This window comes from Bos taurus, chromosome 5 (assembly GCF_002263795.3).
Source record: "Bos taurus isolate L1 Dominette 01449 registration number 42190680 breed Hereford chromosome 5, ARS-UCD2.0, whole genome shotgun sequence".
NCBI lineage: Eukaryota > Metazoa > Chordata > Mammalia > Artiodactyla > Bovidae > Bos > Bos taurus.
This window is the reverse complement of record NC_037332.1, coordinates 49696125-49713160: the sequence shown is the minus strand read 5'-3', so window position 1 is coordinate 49713160 and position 17036 is coordinate 49696125. Positions and strand designations below refer to the sequence as shown.

Here is a 17036-nt window from a genome sequence, read left to right as displayed (position 1 = left end):
ATCTCTTCGTTCTTTCTGGAGTTACTTCTCCACATACCTCCAGTTATTGGGCACCTACCGACCTGGGGAGTTCATCTTTCAGTGTCCTATCTTTTTGCCTTTTCATACTGTTCATGGGATTCTCAAGGGAAGAATACTGAAGTGGTTTGCCATTCCCTTCTCCATTGGACCACTTTCTGTCAGAACTCTCCACCATGATCCAGCCATCGTGGGTGGCCCTACACAGCATGGCTCATAGTTTCATTGAGTTGGACAAGGCTGTGGTCCATGTGTTCAGACTGGTTAGTTTTCTGTGATTGTGGTTTTCAGTCTCTCTGCCCTCTGATGGAGAAGGACAAGAGGCTTATGGAATAATAAAACTGAACTATTATGTTTTTGTAAGGTTCAGCATATTTAAAAGTGGCCTGGAAATATGTCCCTGATTTTTTTTAGTTAATTATTACAGTCTCGACCGGAGTTCATGACACATTCTAATTTTAGTTAGGTTGGCTTATTTACATCAGCTCTTGAGAGTTTGTGCTTGAATGTCTCTTCATTTAGTGACACTAAAGTGCTGTTTCCAGTGTATCACCATTTTGAGTGGAGAAATATTTCTAGCATGAAACATTGTGCTTCTTGAAGAGTTAAAGTAATACAAGCTGAACATGAAAATAGTTATTTCATTTACCTTATTCCCTGTAGGATTTAAAATTTCAGTCTTGACTTACTGCATAATCTGTTCAAGTACTCTTTGTACCTGCGCAGTTATGAGTGACACTGTGTACCTGACTTTGCACCTTTGCCTGCTCACAGGCAATGCCTCATTGGCCAGCAATTACATCAGTAAACATTCTAGGAGATACCCCAGATAGTTCCTGTAAGGTTAAGTTTTGTCTTATTTCAAAATTAAGCTGTGGTTCCCCTATAACTGGGCTTCCCTGGTGGCACAGATGGTAAAGAATCTGCCTGCAATGCAGAAAACCTGGGTTTGATCCCTGAGTTGGGAAGATCCCCAGAGAAGGGAATGGTAACCCATTCCACTATTCTTTCCTGGACAATTCTATGGACAGAGGAGCCTGGTGGGTTACAGTCCATGGGATCACAAAGAGTCGGACACAACTGAGCAACTCACCCTTTCCCCTATATCTACTATTGCTTTTCCTAGTTTTCCCACATTTTCTAGTGACATGGAATTTTATCTAAAAGAATGTTTATTATTTTTCTTCTTGGAAATGAAGTGGATCGTGAGGCTGATTCCATGTAGTGATATTTAGTTGTCACTTTAACAAGTACAAAATGATGTCCCTTGACAAATAAAAAGGAAATGTGCAGAAATGCTATTAATATGATCCCGAAGTTTGCTTCAGGCCATTAAGCCCAACCCAACTTTTTCCATTAGGCATTTGGGAGGATGCTATTGCTGCTGTCTTTAGAGTTTACAAGAATTAAGAGATCCTATTATTATAAGAGCACATGAACACGAGCTTTTGGAAATGTAAAAGCACGCACACTGTGGAAGTACGGCCTGACCCTTTTAACCAGAGTTCACATCCAAAACTCAACCAAGTGTAAGACACTAAAATCATATGCAGCCCTCTTATTAAATATTTAATCTGATTTTTCTCTTTCTCTCTCAGCCTCACTCTGACTCAGCATAAGGTTAGGATTTCTTGACTGGTCATCACAATAGATTTACTTTATAAAATAACTCCATGAGAGGCCAGAGGCCCTCTGAATTGGTCATTTAATACAACCATGTGGATTACTTGATTGATTGCTCAATGTACTTAATTATTGTTGTTTTAATTATGCTCTTTCTTCTTCCCTCCTTTCTCTCCTTTCCGGGAGGTTCCAGGGAACAAGCCTGCAGTTCTAGGAATAGTGATCTGGCCAGGATCCACCCAGCATAGCACTTATCACAGGGCTCCATACAGGAAGCCTTGGGCCCATCTACCTCCTCCATGAGACTATGAACTCTGGAGGGCAGAAGCCATACTTACTCAGCTCTGGGTCCCGTTCATTCATCCAAAGTTTATCAAGTACCTAGTGTGCCAGGCACCAGAGCAGTCCCTAGGAATCCCTGCTTTCAAAAAAAAAAAACCTCTGTTTATGAAGAAAAATAGAAACATGATGAGTGTAATAATAATAGGCGGCATCAGTTTAATGCTTACTGAATGCTGGGTTTTGTGTCAGGTGTTTAATATGGACCATCGCGGGGACATCCCTGGCAGTCCAGTGGTGGAGACTTTACCTTTCAGCTCAGGGGGTACAGGTTCAATCCCTGGTTGGAAAGCTAAGATCCCACATGCTTCTTGGCCAAAAAACCAAAGCATGGAAGCGATATTGTAACAAATAAAGACTTTAAAAATAGTCCATATCAAAAAAACTTTAATAAAATGAGAACCATCTGAATAAAACCCCATGATGTAGAGACTATTGGCATCTCTGTTTTGCCATTGAGGAAACTCAAAAAATTAATTTATGCCTAGACAAGAGTTTGAAAACAGGTGTTCAGTTTTACAGTTTGAACATTTAACCACTAAATCATACAGCACATCAGTACAGTTCAGTCGCTCAGTTGTGTCAGACTCTTTGCAACCCCATGAATCGCAGCACACCAGGCCTCCCTGTCCATCACCAACTCCCGGAGTTCACTCAGACTCACATCCATCGAGTTGGTGATGCCATCCAGCCATCTCATCCTCTGTCATCCCCTTCTCCTCCTGCCCCCCAATCCCTCCCAGCATCAGAGTCTTTTCCAATGAGTCAACTCTGCACGAGGTGGCCAAAGTACTGGAGTTTCAGCTTTAGCATCATTCCTTCCAAAGAACACCCAGGGCTAATCTTCAGAATGGACTGGTTGGATCTCCTTGCAGTCCAAGGGACTCTCAAGAGTCTTCTCCAACACCACAGTTCAAAAGCATCAATTCTTCGGCGCTCAGCTTTCTTCACAGTCCAACTCTCACATCCATACATGATCGCTGGAAAAACCATAGCCTTGACTAGACGGACCTTTGTTGGCAAAGTAAAGTCTCTGCTTTTGAATATGCTATCTAGGTTGGTCATGATTTTCCTTCCAAGGAGGAAGCGTCTTTTAATTTCATGGCTGCAGTCTCCATCTGCAGTGATTTTGGAGCCCAGAAAAATAAAGTTTGACACTGTTTGCACTGTTTACCCATCTATTGATGACAAATGAATGTATTATAAAGTCATAGAGAAGGGAGGGTCTAGTTTCTTTATTTGAAGGACGTGGTAAAGTTACAGTAAGTCTTCAGAGAATAGTCACATGTAAGACTGTAGCAGGCCAGAGAAGGAAGGGGAGGTCAGGCACGGGGGGCAGCATGGGAAAAGCAGAGATGTGAATGCAGGACCTGGGAATGAGCAGTTCATGAACAGTTTGAAGGATGTGGTTTGAGATTTGTGGAAGGAAAGGTAGACTGATTTGACAGAGGAGGTTATGAGTGATTTAAGAAATTGGAACTCCATCCTGAAAATATTATAACAAGCATTTGATGGGTTTTAATCAGAGGAAGGACATAGTTAGATCTTTATCTTAAAAAGAAATTCTAATGACATACAGAAAAACACATCAGTCAGAATAGATGGGATTGGTGGCTTCTCTTTCAAAAGAGATGATTCAAGTCTTGGATAAACCGCAGATTCTGACATGAGTGACCCTACTGTCCTGAAACATTATAAGTTCATTATAACCCTTTTAGAAAGTACTCTTCCGATATGAATCAAGGGTCTTAATTTCACGTCTGGGAATTCATATCAAAGAAACAACATAAAATGCAAGAATGCCTTCAGAACAGCTTTCATGATAGTTCAGAGTGCGTAAAATATATTGGTGAAGTTAAATGAATAAGTAAGGAATTGGATAGTGGAAAATAGTGGAAATAATGGAAACCATAATAGAAAAATGGTCAACATACCTTCACTGGCTAGTTATAAATCAAAAGTAATGTTCAGAAAATTATATAAGCACATAGAAAAGTGTTTGATAACTGAAAAAAAGCAGAGTAAAATAGATACTTTATTACTATAGAATGATTACAACTGAGACCTATGTGTAGATAAACAAACTTGAAGGAAATATACTGATCAAATTATAATGGTGGTAAAAGTGAAAATCACTCTGTCATGTCTTTGCGACCCCATGGACTGAAGCCCACCAGGCTTTTCTGTCCATGGGATTCTCCAGGCAAGCATGCTGGAGTGGGTTGCCATTCCCTTTTCCAGGGGATCTTCCCAGCTCAGGGATCAAACCCAGGTGTCCTACAGGCAGATTCTTTCCCATCTGAGCCATTTTATCCTTTTGTTGTCTACTTTTCCAATGTTCTTCAATATACTTAATTTGTTTTCATAACGGAAAAAGGTAGACACTTTGGGACTGTACCTTTTGGACAAGTTTGAGTGACAATAAATAGGAAACAATTAAAAATTGACTTAGTATTCAAGTCAGGGTTTAGACATTGTAGACATTTAATAAATGTCAACTGAATGGAAGCTCTAATCAGTTTTCCGTCCCCTTTGGTTAGAATCTTAGAATCCTATTGCAATGCATTAGAAGTTTTACCATCATCTGAACTTACATAGGCCCACAGAATGGGGGAGAAACTCTGCTTTTCCAACTTCATACTTGAAGCAGTTGGAGAGAACTCACCTTCCCTGTGCAAAAGTAATCACTCAGTCTCAAATAACATAGAAAAAACTTTGTTTCACACATATAGCGTTTCATAAAGTTATTTTTTCCTCTTGTACAAAGGGAACACTGATTGCTTTCCTGAATACTCATATCATTTTTCTTACCTAGCAGCTCTTGGTCAAGGGTCTGTTCTCTTGGTTTTCAAATTTTTAATGAAAGAGAATCCAGAGGTGTACTTAACCTATTGAATTTTGATGGACTCTGATAATCCAGATACTTTCTAATTAAAGGACTTCAGTGCATTAGTTGAGTAGGTCAGCATACTGTGTGCCGCAGCAAATGTGTTTTGGTTTAAGATTTTTTGGGGTCCAGAGTCATATTTAGAAGAAACGCTCCCTTTTCTCTGTTACTGTAATAAATTGAATAGCATTTAAAGTTGAGGGAGGAGACAACATGAAGTGATCTTTTGTTGTGTCATGAGAGAAGAGAATGGCAACCCACTCCAGTATTCTTGCTTGGAATATTCCATGGACAGAGGAGCCTGGCGGGCTACAGTCCGTGAGTTCACAGAGTTGGACACAACTGAGTGACTTTCACTTTTTTACATGCCGTAAGAACAGTGACCAAGCCCCCAGCACTCAGACTCAGTCTTGATATTGTCCAGCCAAATGTCTGTGAACAAAAGGGTGTGCAAATTCATGTTTCACTCTTTAGTCACATGGTCTAGTGTTTCACACACAGCAAAATTCTTTAAGCATCTGTGCAAGCAACCATCTCCCTACCATCTCTGGTGGTGGGGAGAAAATGGTTAGTTTCGAGGTTACTAGTTATATCATGGGGGGTTTAAATTGTCATTCAAAGCAAACAAGTAGGTGGAAACTTCGGTGATGTGATGTGTTGTAATCAGGGGGGTCTTCCTACCTGAAAATAATTTCCCACCAACTTTTCACAAAATTTAAAGTTCACACTGGAGCCTGGCCCTTTGAGGGCCTCTTTCATGAGTCGTATATATCTTACTGCATTGGCTTATCCATTTCTTAGTGGATGTTTGATTAATTCATCTGATACCAGTAGTAATAGGACCCCCATGAAAATGAAACATAGGTAAGTTCAGTGAACACGTATGGCAAGGGTAAGAAAGGTTCAGGGGCTAGAGCACAGTGCTTGAGGTCCTTCTGAATCAGGGGTCACTTAGATGGATCTAAAGGCCAGGCCAGGGGGTGGGGTGGGGGAGGGGGACATCAAATTCATTTCAGCCAGGATCTGCCAAGCACTTTCTACGTGAAAGTCAATGGAATAAGTATCCACAGAGACCAAAAGAAGGAAAAATACAACGTGGCCTTTTCCCTCAAGGGAGTTAGCATTACAGTGTTTAGGAAAGAATTAAATAATTAAACATTTATGGGATGTTTACTATGTGATAGGTACCGTTCTGAGTGCAATGTCTCATTGGACTGATGCTGTGATCAAGCCTATGACATAGGTACAAGGACTGCATTCCTTTAATAGGTTTGGAAACTGAGGCACAAGGGGATTCAAAGCCTTTCAGCTTTTGATCCCAGCATTGACTCCAGAGTCCTTGCTTTTAAGCATTATTCTATACTGCCTCCCAGATAAAAATTTTTTTTTTTAATTTCAGGGCCTCTGAGCAAAGGTAAACAAGGAAAAATGTGACAGTATGTATGTAATGCCAAATTTCTTCTACCTTGTTACCTGAAATCTTGTAAAATATGAGATATGCAAAGAATCTTTTTGCTGTTCCAAAGATACTTGACTTGAATACTTGGATACTTGACTTCTGATCCTAAATTTTCTTGCCTTGGGATTAATTGGACCTAAGGGATTTTTTTCTGTTATTGTTCTAAAGCCTTAGCCAAGAAATATTTTCTTTTCAGACTTGCTACCTGAAATGTAGGCAGTCAATCAGAGTTACTTGGTGGCCTTTGATCCCATTCGAGAGTTCTCAATTGGCAGCTCAGATCCTTAAATGAAATATGATATTAAAATAACACCAAACTGAGGTCCTGGGAGATTGCAGTGTAATGTATACAGTCAGAATAGCCAGGATTTAAGGCAAATAGAATGAGTTTCAGTTGGCTTCATTTGCTCAGTTTGTGCCTTTCCTTTCACTCTTCAGTGATTCCTAACCCACCTCTTCACATAGCAGGAGCACAGCAAAACACAAACTCTCTTAACTCCAGTGTAGAGATTTTTAAACTCTCAGAGTCTGATAAACAGCATCCTTATCACTCCAGGAAAACTCGAGACAAATGCTGCTACTGAATTGGAATTTCTCGAAGTGTAACCTCTGCTCTCACCTTCCCACAGTATTTTATGTTCGCGAATTTTTGCTTCATCTTATTTGGCCTTTCTTAAGGGAGGCCTATCCCAATGACCATGTGTTTACAGATGGGCTGTTTCATCTAGGTCCTATTACTTTATTAAGGGTGGTCTGCAGGTCCTTGTTTTCTGCCTTCTTAGGAGTGACCAGCCTTCAGCAAAGGTAGTAACCACTTCAGCAGTTACACAAACAGTATTTCAACGTACAGATTCTTTTAGCAAGTGTTGATGGGAAGCTTTCTGTGTGCTGAAGCAGAACCTGGCCTAGGGTCTCCTTAAATTCCATACCCTCATCACCTCACTTGCCTCACCTAGTTCTGGCCTTGAGCCTACGCACTGTACAGGACCCCAGGATCACAGAACTGCTAAAGATACAGCCTTTTATCATATCCGGCAGTCTGTTGGAGACACATCAGTCAACCATGGATATTGTTGTTATTATCTCAAACCGTAGATTAAAACATGCTACACATTTTTTTTTTTTTTCATTCTCTGTAGCTGACTAAAGGAGCTCAAAACAAGAAAAGTAATTTGGATATATGATTTCCTTTAAAGTAGCTTACAGATTTTCCTGGAAAAAAAAAAAAAAAAATCAAAATACTTCTCTGTGAAACCCTCGGAATTAACCCAGGGAAAAATATCTTTAATGCTGTCATTGACCAACTGAGTGAAAGAGTGAAACTCTCTTTTTTGTCTTAATGAAAAGATAACAATAATAAATGCAGAGGCAAAACATATGTGGATCATAAGTGGCCTTACCAATTCACTACTTTGAAAGTTTTTTCTTAAAATTAAAATTGTTGTCAGTCAAAGGGAAAGACAGGTATCGTATGCTATCACTTATATGTAGAACCTTTAAAAATGATATAAATGAACTTAATTATGAAACAGAAACAGTCTCACAGACATAGAAAACAAATGTATGCTTACCAAAGGGGAAAGCGGTCAGGAGGGATAAATTAGAAGTTTGGGACTAGCAGACACAAACTACTACATATAAAATAGACAACAAGATCCTGCTGTATAGCACAGGGAAGTATATTCAATATCTTGCAATAAACTGTAATGGAAAAGAATCTGAAAAAGTGTATATTATATATGTGTGTAACTGAATCACTTTGCTATATACCAGAAACTAACACAACATTGTTAATCAACTGTGCTTCAGTTAAAAAAATATTCTTAGTCAGTCAAATATTTATTTTGGAAAGGGAGAGTTAATTTCCTTTTTGGTTTCTGACTTAGCTTTTTAGGATTCACACTGCATAATTCCCTTGTGATGATACTGAGATGGGAGACTAGGAGCTAGAAATCATCTTCTGACTTTTAAGTTCTGCCACTCAACTTCTGAGCAAGCCCGGTGCTTCACCTTACTTACTTTTTCCCTCCTTTCTTGATAAAGTCTGATTTGGATGGTGGGAGAGCCACTCACCCTGTCCACGTGTTTGCTTCTGTCCAACCTACAGTGATCTTGGGTGCATACACTGAGTAGCTAGAACGGGCCATTTAGTCGGAGATATTTATTATATCAGGGCCATGCTGGCCTTCCATTGCCTTACAGACATTCTTCTGTTTTCAGTCTGAGCTTCTTAAGATGTAAATCATCAAGAAACAAGTTTCTGTAACATTTTTTAATACTCTGAATTTCTTCTTATTACAGAGCAAAGAGATTGCGTTCCAGCTTCATGAGGATTTGATGAAGGTTCTCAATGAGCTCTATACGGTGAGCGCATAATCTTTAGGAAAAATCTTTGGTTTAGAATTCTGGTTTGTGGAAACGCTTCTGTTATTAGAACTCATTCCAATTAGAGCGTTGATGAATGCTTGTCTGGTTGCAATGTGGAACCTACTGACATGTGCGCCAGGATATTCTTTTTCTGCTGTCTGCCAATTTGAAGAGGCTGTATTCAAGTAAATACATATATGCAGTCAGAACACTTCAAGAAATGGGACTACAGTTGTCCCCAAAGGAATGTTTTTAAATGGTTGGATTATATGTGCTCTGTTTGTTTATTCTACCCCAGAATATATGGAGGTGGGTAATCTCTTTTTCCTTCTTGGCAATCATTTGCTTTTCTGAATATAAATTTTATTCAAGTTAATGCATATAAGCAGAAGAAATTATTAAATATTTTTAAAAAATCAATGATTAGTCATATGCCTATGTAAATTTTGTTTTACACTTAGTGATCATATTATCAAATACAAATTTCTTCTGAAGGAACTTGATGAGTTTTTATAAGAGAACAGCATATTGAGAGTTGAGTAATATTAATGTGTTCTGACTAAAGATATTTGTGTTTTCATTACAAAAGATAATTTGAATTTTCCTTTATAGGCAAATTAAACCTGAGACTTACTATTAAAATGTTTCTTGATTTATTATTTTATTTGTTCCTAAAAAGCAAGTGTGTAAAATGCAGTTTTATGTTTTTAAATTGCATGTAATGCTCCATTGATACTTGCTAATTAAAAGAACTTGTAGTTTTAAAGTTTAAAAGGAGTGATATTTTTATAAAACTCACATTCCAGTTTTTCTCTGTGTGTGATAAATTTGTTTTTATGCAGCATATTTGCTACACCTGTGCTTTGAATTAAATTTACAGCTTCTAATTGCTGCTGCTTTCTTTAGAAACTTTTAACTTCACATGTAAAAACCATGTTATAAAGTTGTACTCGTATAAATGGGATTTCTTTGGAAGGAATGATGCTAAAGCTGAAACTCCAGTACTTTGGCCACCTCATGTGAAGAGTTGACTCATTGGAAAAGACTCTGATGCTGGGAGGGATTGGGGGCAGGAAGAGAAGGGGACGACAGAGGATGAGATGGCTGGATGGCATCACTGACTCGATGAACATGAGTCTGAGTGAATTCCGGGAGTTGGTGATGGACAGGGAAGCCTGGCGTGCTGCAATTCATGGGGTCGCAAAGAGTCGGATATGACTGAGCAACTGATCTGATCTGAATGAGTTTGAGTTTTTGATGATAAAAGCCATTTGTTAATTTTGGATAACCAAAGGTATCAAGCATTTCTAGAAATCCTGGACATAGAATTTAAAAGTTAAATGAGCATTGTACCTCTGAGACCTACGAAGAAGAAATTCTGTCTTCTTGCATTGAACTGTTTTCAGATGAGGGCTTTGTGGTACTTTTCTTGTGGTTTCCTTTGCTTGCTCATTGTTTTACCTAAAAATATAAGTCAGTTTCTAAAACTTTAAAAAATTTACTGGTTGTCATGGCATCATAAACAAGAGCCTGTTGTTTATGGTCTGGAACTAGCAGTGCTAGTCAAAGCAAAAGTGGCAAAGATAAGCTTGACTCTTGAATATTAGAAAAGTCAGTAGAGTGTCATGAAAATGTTACCTCAATGGGGATGTGTCTAGAGAAATTTCTCCTGGATTCAGCCTATCAAGTGCAATTAGACATTTAGGAGACTATAGTTAAATTAAGTAAGTTGATATTTCCTCAGACCTGTCATCAGGATCAGTCTGAAAGCCTAAAGGAGCCAGATTCTAGAAAAGGCCACAAGAGTTTCATTTAAATAACCCTGTCAATCTCTTTAACAAGTGGTGCTGGGAAATCTGGTCAACCACTTGTAAAAGAATGAAACTAGAACACTTTCTAACACCATATACAAAAATAAACTCAAAATGGATTAAAGATCTCAACGTAAGACCAGAAACTATAAAACTCCTAGAGGAGAACATAGGCAAAACACTCTCTGACATACATCACAGCAGGATCCTCTATGACCCACCTCCCAGAATATTGGAAATGGAAGCAAAAATAAACAAATGGGACCTAATTAAACTTAAAAGCTTCTGCACATCAAAGGAAACTATTAGCAAGGTGAAAAGACAGCCTTCAGAATGGGAGAAAATAATAGCAAATGAAGCAACTGACAAACAACTAATCTCAAAAATATACAAGCAACTCCTACAGCTCAACTCTAGAAAAATAAATGACCCAATCAAAAAATGGGCCAAAGATCTAAATAGACATTTCTCCAAAGAAGACATACAGATGGCTAACAAACACATGAAAAGATGCTCAACATCACTCATTATCAGAGAAATGCAAATCAAAACCACTATGAGATACCATTTCACACCAGTCAGAATGGCTGCGATCCAAAAGTCTACAAATAATAAATGCTGGAGAGGGTGTGGAGAAAAGGGAACCCTCTTACACTGTTGGTGGGAATGCAAACTAGTACAGCCACTATGGAGAACAGTGTGGATATTCCTTAAAAAACTGGAAATAGAACTGCCTTATAATCCAGCAATCCCACTGCTGGGCATACACACTGAGGAAACCAGAAGGGAAAGAGACACGTGTACCCCAATGTTCATCGCAGCACTGTTTATAATAGCCAGGACATGGAAACAACCTAGATGTCCATCAGCAGATGAATGGATAAGAAAGCTGTGGTACATATACCCAATGGAGTATTACTCAGCCATTAAAAAGAATACATTTGAATCAGTTCTAATGAGGTGGATGAAACTGGAGCCTATTATACAGAGTGAAGTAAGCCAGAAGGACAAACACCAATACAGTATACTAACACATATATATGGAATTTAGAAAGATGGTAACGATAACCCTGTATACGAGACAGCAAAAGAGACACTGATGTATAGAACAGGCTTATGGACTCTGTGGGAGAGGGAGAGGGTGGGAAGATTTGGGAGAATGGCATTGAAACATGTGAAATGTCATGTATGAAACGAGATGCCAGTCCAGGTTCAATGCACGATGCTGGATGCTTGGGGCTGGTGCACTGGGACGACCCAGAGGGATGGTATGGGGAGGGAGGAGGGAGGAGGGTTCAGGATGGGGAACACATGTATAATTTTTTTTAAATTAAAAAATAAATAAATAAATAAATAACCCTGTCAGTCATTTGATATTTGAATCAGTTGAGGAATCAACGCACAGAAGAGACAGGCAGTGAGGTTTTCATTAGGTAGTCTGTAGATCACTGAGCTCTTGGAAGAAAATTTTACTTTAACCAAACCAGAGAGCATGCACATTCGCAGTCAGAGGTCATGTTCCTTTGGGAAAAACTTATTATACACACACAAACTTTTTACTCTAATAAATGATTGTTTTGTCTCTCTTGTTGTTTAAGTTCAGATAGATAAATTCTGTCTTGTTTAAATGAAATCTATCCATTATTCATATTCAGTTTACATTCAGAAAAGAAGAAAAGGTGGGTATTTGAACAGAGGACCAGAGGTTAGGGCAATGTGGTTTAGGTTCTTTATTCAACCACTGACTGGTCACAAATAAATTACCCTCTGAGTTGCATCATGCATAGAATTTTTTTATAATCTTATTGATAGATTGATTTTATAATTGGCTGTGCTGGGTCTTCATTGCTGTGGGCTTCTTTCTAGTTCCTAAGACTGATGTTAAAGCTGAAACTCCAGTATTTTGGCCACCTGATGCAAAGAGCTGACTCATTTGAAAAGACCCTGATGTTGGGAAAGATTGAAGGCAGGAGGAGAAGGGGATGATAAAGGATGAGATGGTTAGATGGCATCACCGACTCAATGGACATGAGTTTGAGTAAACTCTGGGAGTTGATGATGGACAGGGATAAGGCGATGGCACCCCACTCCAGTACTTTTGCATGGAAAATCCCATGGACAGAGGAGCCTGGTAGGCTGCAATCCATGGGGTCACTAAGAGTCGGACACGACTGAGCAACTTCCCTTTCACTTTTCACTTTCATGCATTGGAGAAGGAAATGGCAACCCACTCCAGTGTTCTTGCCTGGAGAATCCCAGCGACGGGGGAGCCTGGTGGGCTGCCGTCTATGGGGTCGCACAGAGTCAGACACGACTAAAGCGACTTAGCAGCAGTAGCAGCAGGGAGGCCTGGTGTGCTGCGGTTCATGGGGTTGCAAAGAGTTGAACACGACTGAGCGACTAAACTGAACTGAACTGAAGAGTAGAGGCTACTCTCTAGTTGCAGCGTGAAGACGTCCCATCGCAGTGACTTCCCTTGTTGCAGAGCATGGACTTCAGGGCGCTCAGGCTTCAGTAGTTGTGGCTCCTGGGCTTTAAAGCACAGGCTCAATAGTTATGGTGCACAGGCTTAGTTGCTCCTCGATATGTGGGTTCTTCCTGGACCAGGGATCGAACCTGTGTCTTCTGCACTGGCAGGCGGATTTTTTACCACTGAGCCACCAGCAAAGCCACACACATAGAATCTTGTACAACTGATGATGTAATAATGATTGTTTAAGTAATTTGTATAAAATATGTAGCTTCAGGAAACTGAGAATGCTATTAATTGCCTTTTCAAACAAATTCCCTCCTCCCTTTCTCTTTTTTTTTTAATTTTATTTTATTTTTAAACTTTACAATATTGTTTTAGTTTCCTCCCTTTCTCTTAACCCTTGATACTCCTTAGGAGTTGAAGGTGAACTCCTTTTTTAAGGTGCATTAGCTGCCTTAACGGAGAAGGCGATGGCACCCCACTCCAGTACTCTTGCCTGGAAAATCCCATGGACGGAGGAGCCTGGTAGGCTGCAGTCCATGAGGTCGCCAGGAGTTGGGGACGACTGAGTTGATGATGGACAGGGATAAGGCGATGGCACCCCACTCCAGTACTCTTGCATGAAAATCCCATGGACAGAGGAGCCTGGTAGGCTGCAATCCATGGGGTCGCTAAGAGTCGGACACGACTGAGCAACTTCCCTTTCACTTTTCACTTTCATGCATTGGAGAAGGAAATGGCAACCCACTCCAGTGTTCTTGCCTGGAGAATCCCAGGGATGGGGGAGCCTGGTGGGCTGCCGTCTATGGGGTTGCAAAGAGTCGGACATGACTGAAGCGACAGCAGCAGCAGCAGCAGCTGCCTTAAACTAGTGGGCTGCTTTATATTACAACACAGTCAGCCTTAGCACTGGGTAGTAACCTTATGTGTGGGCTTCCCTGCCCAAAAGTAATTCTCAAATAGGTCTATTAATAATTCTATCAGAAACCTTTGTCTTAAATAAGATACGAATGCCCAAGACAAATAGAAAAAAACACCATATGATCATTTTACATTTTAATTGAATTGGGTTTTATCAGATCCTTTGAGAACAGATCATATCCATCTGGCATGAAGACCTGGACCTCTGAGCAGGAGAGAGAAGATGGTGGCATCCAAGTGCTATCTGGAAGGAGAGGAAAGGCTGTGAAGAAATGACCCCTTTTCTATAATTTTGCCTCAACCTTGCCTTTGTTTATAGAAATGGGACCTCAAAATGGTTTTGAGCCAGCCACAGTAGTTAGAATTAGTTGGACCTTTAACAGGTACTCTATCATGCCAGGGAATAATGATATAAATAAGACAGACATCTATTATCTCTGTCACATAGAAGAATTTCAGAGATTGGCAGCCCAGGACTGGTATGTAGGTTACATATAGCCATAGAAGAATCAGGCTCCTCCTAATACACTGTTCAGAGAAACCTATCTGTATCTTTGTCCTTATATTTCAAGGTAGTTGCTAAAGCTGCAGCTGTTACATCTGCATTTCTGAAATGGAGAGAGAAGACTCCAATAGGAAGGAGAAAGGAAAGAAGGGCAGGCCCTCTGTCTCTTACGAAGACTTAATGAGGTTCCATATCACACTTTCACCTACATCTCATTGGCCAGAACTTTCAGTTTCAGTTTCGGTTCAGTCGCTCAGTCGTGTCTGACTCTTTGCGACCCCATGAACTGCAGCACACCAGGCCTCCCTGTCCATCACCAACTCCCAGAGTTTACTCCAACTCATGTCGATTGAGTCAGTGATGCCATCCAACCATCTCATCCTCTGTCGTCCCCTTCTGCTCCTGCTTTCAGTCTTTCCCAGCATCAGGGTCTTTTCAAATGAGTCAGCTCTTCACATCAGGTGGCCAAAGTACTGGAGTTTCAGCTTTAGCATCATTCCTTCCAAAGAAATCCCAGGGCTGATCTCCTTCAGAATGGACTGGTTGGATCTCCTTGCAGTCCAAGGGACTCTCAAGAGTCTTCTCCAACACCACAGTTCAAAAGCATCAATTCTTTGGTGCTCAGCTTTCTTTATAGTCCAACTCTCACATCCATACATGACCACAGGAAAAACCATAGCCTTGACTAGATGGACCTTTGTTGGCAAAGTAATGTCTCTGCTTTTCAATATGCTGTCTAGGTTGGTCATAACTTTCCTTCTATGGAGTATCTTTTAATTTCATGGCTGCAGTCACCATCTGCAGTGATTTTGGAGCCCCAAAAAATAAAGTCAGCCACTGTTTCCACTGTTTCCTCATCTATTTCCCATGAAGTGATGGGACCAGATGCCATGATCTTAGTTTCTGAATGTTGAGCTTTAAGCCAACTTTTTCACTCTCCTCTTTCACTTTCATCAAGAGGCTCTTTATCTTCACTTTCTGCCATAAGGGTGGTGTCATCTGCATGTCTGAGGTGATTGATATTTCTCCCGGCAGTCTTGATCCAGCTTGTGCTTCATCCAGCCCAGTGTTTCTCATGATGTACTCTGCACATACGTTAAATAAGCAGGGTGACAATATACAGCCTTGACATACTCCTTCTCCTATTTGGAACCAGTCTGTTGTTCTATGTCCAGTTCTAACCGTTGCATCTTGACCTGCATACAGATTTCTCCAGAGGCAGATCAGGTGGTCTGGCGTTCCCATCTCTTGAAGAATTTTCCGCAGTTTGTTGTGATCACACAGTTAAAGGGTTTGACATACTCAATAAAGCAGAAGTAGATGTTTTTCTGAAACTCTTGCTTTTTCGATGATCCAACGGATGTTGGCAATTTGATTTCTGGTTCCTCTACCTTTTCTAAATCCAGCTTGAACATCTGGAAGTTCACGGTTCACGTACTGTTGAAGCCTGCCTTGGAGAATTTTGAACATTACTTTGCTAGCGTGTGAGATGAGTGCAGTTGTGTGATAGTTTGAGCATTCTTTGGCATTGCCTTTCTTTAGGATTGGAGTCAAAACCGACCTTTTCCAGTCCTGTGGCCACTGCTGAGTTTTCCAGATTTGCTGGCATATTGAATACAGCACTTTCACAGCATCATCTTTTAGGATGTTAAATAGCTCAACTGGAATTCCGTCACCTCCACTAGCTTTGTTCATAGTGATGCTTTCTGAGGCCCACTTGATGTTGCATTCCAGGATGTCTGGCTCTAGTTGAGTGATCACACCATCATGCTTATCTGGGTCATGAAATTCTCTTTTGTATAGTTTTTCTGTGTATTCTTGCCACCTCTTCTTAATATCTTCTGCTTCTGTTAGGTCCTTACCATTTCTGCCTTTTATTGAGCCCATCTTTGCATGAAAAGATCCCTTGGAATCTCGAATTTTTTTGAAGAGATCTGTAATCTTTCCCATTCTATTGTTTCCCTCTATTTCTTTGCATTGGTCAGTGAGGAAACTCTAGAAAGACACTTTCACCAGGCTGCAGGGAAGTCTCCGCATTATAGGCTGACTTGTTGGCAGCCAGTTAAAATTTAGGGATTTTGTCAATTTGAGAGAGAAGAGGAGATATTTTTAGGTTACTAGTCATGCCTTTCAAAGTAGCTAACATTTACTGTATGCTTATATTATATGGTTAGTTGTTGTGCTAAGCACACTACTTGCATTTTTTTAGGTAATCCTCGTAGTGTCTATGATGCAGTTACTGTCATTATCTCCTTTTCACAGATGAGGAAACTAAGGCTCAGAGAGGCTTGCCAAGGTTGCACAATAAATAGTAGAGTGGGAGCTCAAGTTCAGCTCTGGTGCCAGAGCCTCTGCAGGTGTGTCATTTTGTCTCTGTCGGCCATCATTTGGGGAAGCCATTCTCTAACATCTCTAAATGTTAATGGCTGCCTAACAACACAAAAGCCTCTTGATGAAAGTGAAAGAGGAGAGTGAAAAATGTGGCTTAAAGCTCAACATTCAGAAAACTAAGTTCATGGCATCTGGTCCCATCACTTCATTGGAAATAGATGGGGAAACAGTGGAAACACTGTCAGACTTTATTTTTCTGGGCTCCAAAATCACTGCAGATGGTGACTGCAGCCATGAAATTA

The 17036-nt window shown here is 40.2% G+C and overlaps 1 protein-coding gene across 3 annotated transcripts in view; it reads left to right on the top strand.

The window, feature by feature from the left end:
• The window catches only part of SRGAP1 (SLIT-ROBO Rho GTPase activating protein 1), a 312110-nt gene that overhangs the window by 176997 nt on the left and 118077 nt on the right, over positions 1–17036 (top strand). For all 3 annotated transcript variants that reach the window (XM_005206653.5, NM_001205668.1, XM_059886612.1), the window contains exon 4: positions 8628–8690. In XM_005206653.5, coding sequence (XP_005206710.1) covers positions 8628–8690 — 63 coding nt within the window. The remainder of the gene's footprint in view (positions 1–8627; positions 8691–17036) is intronic.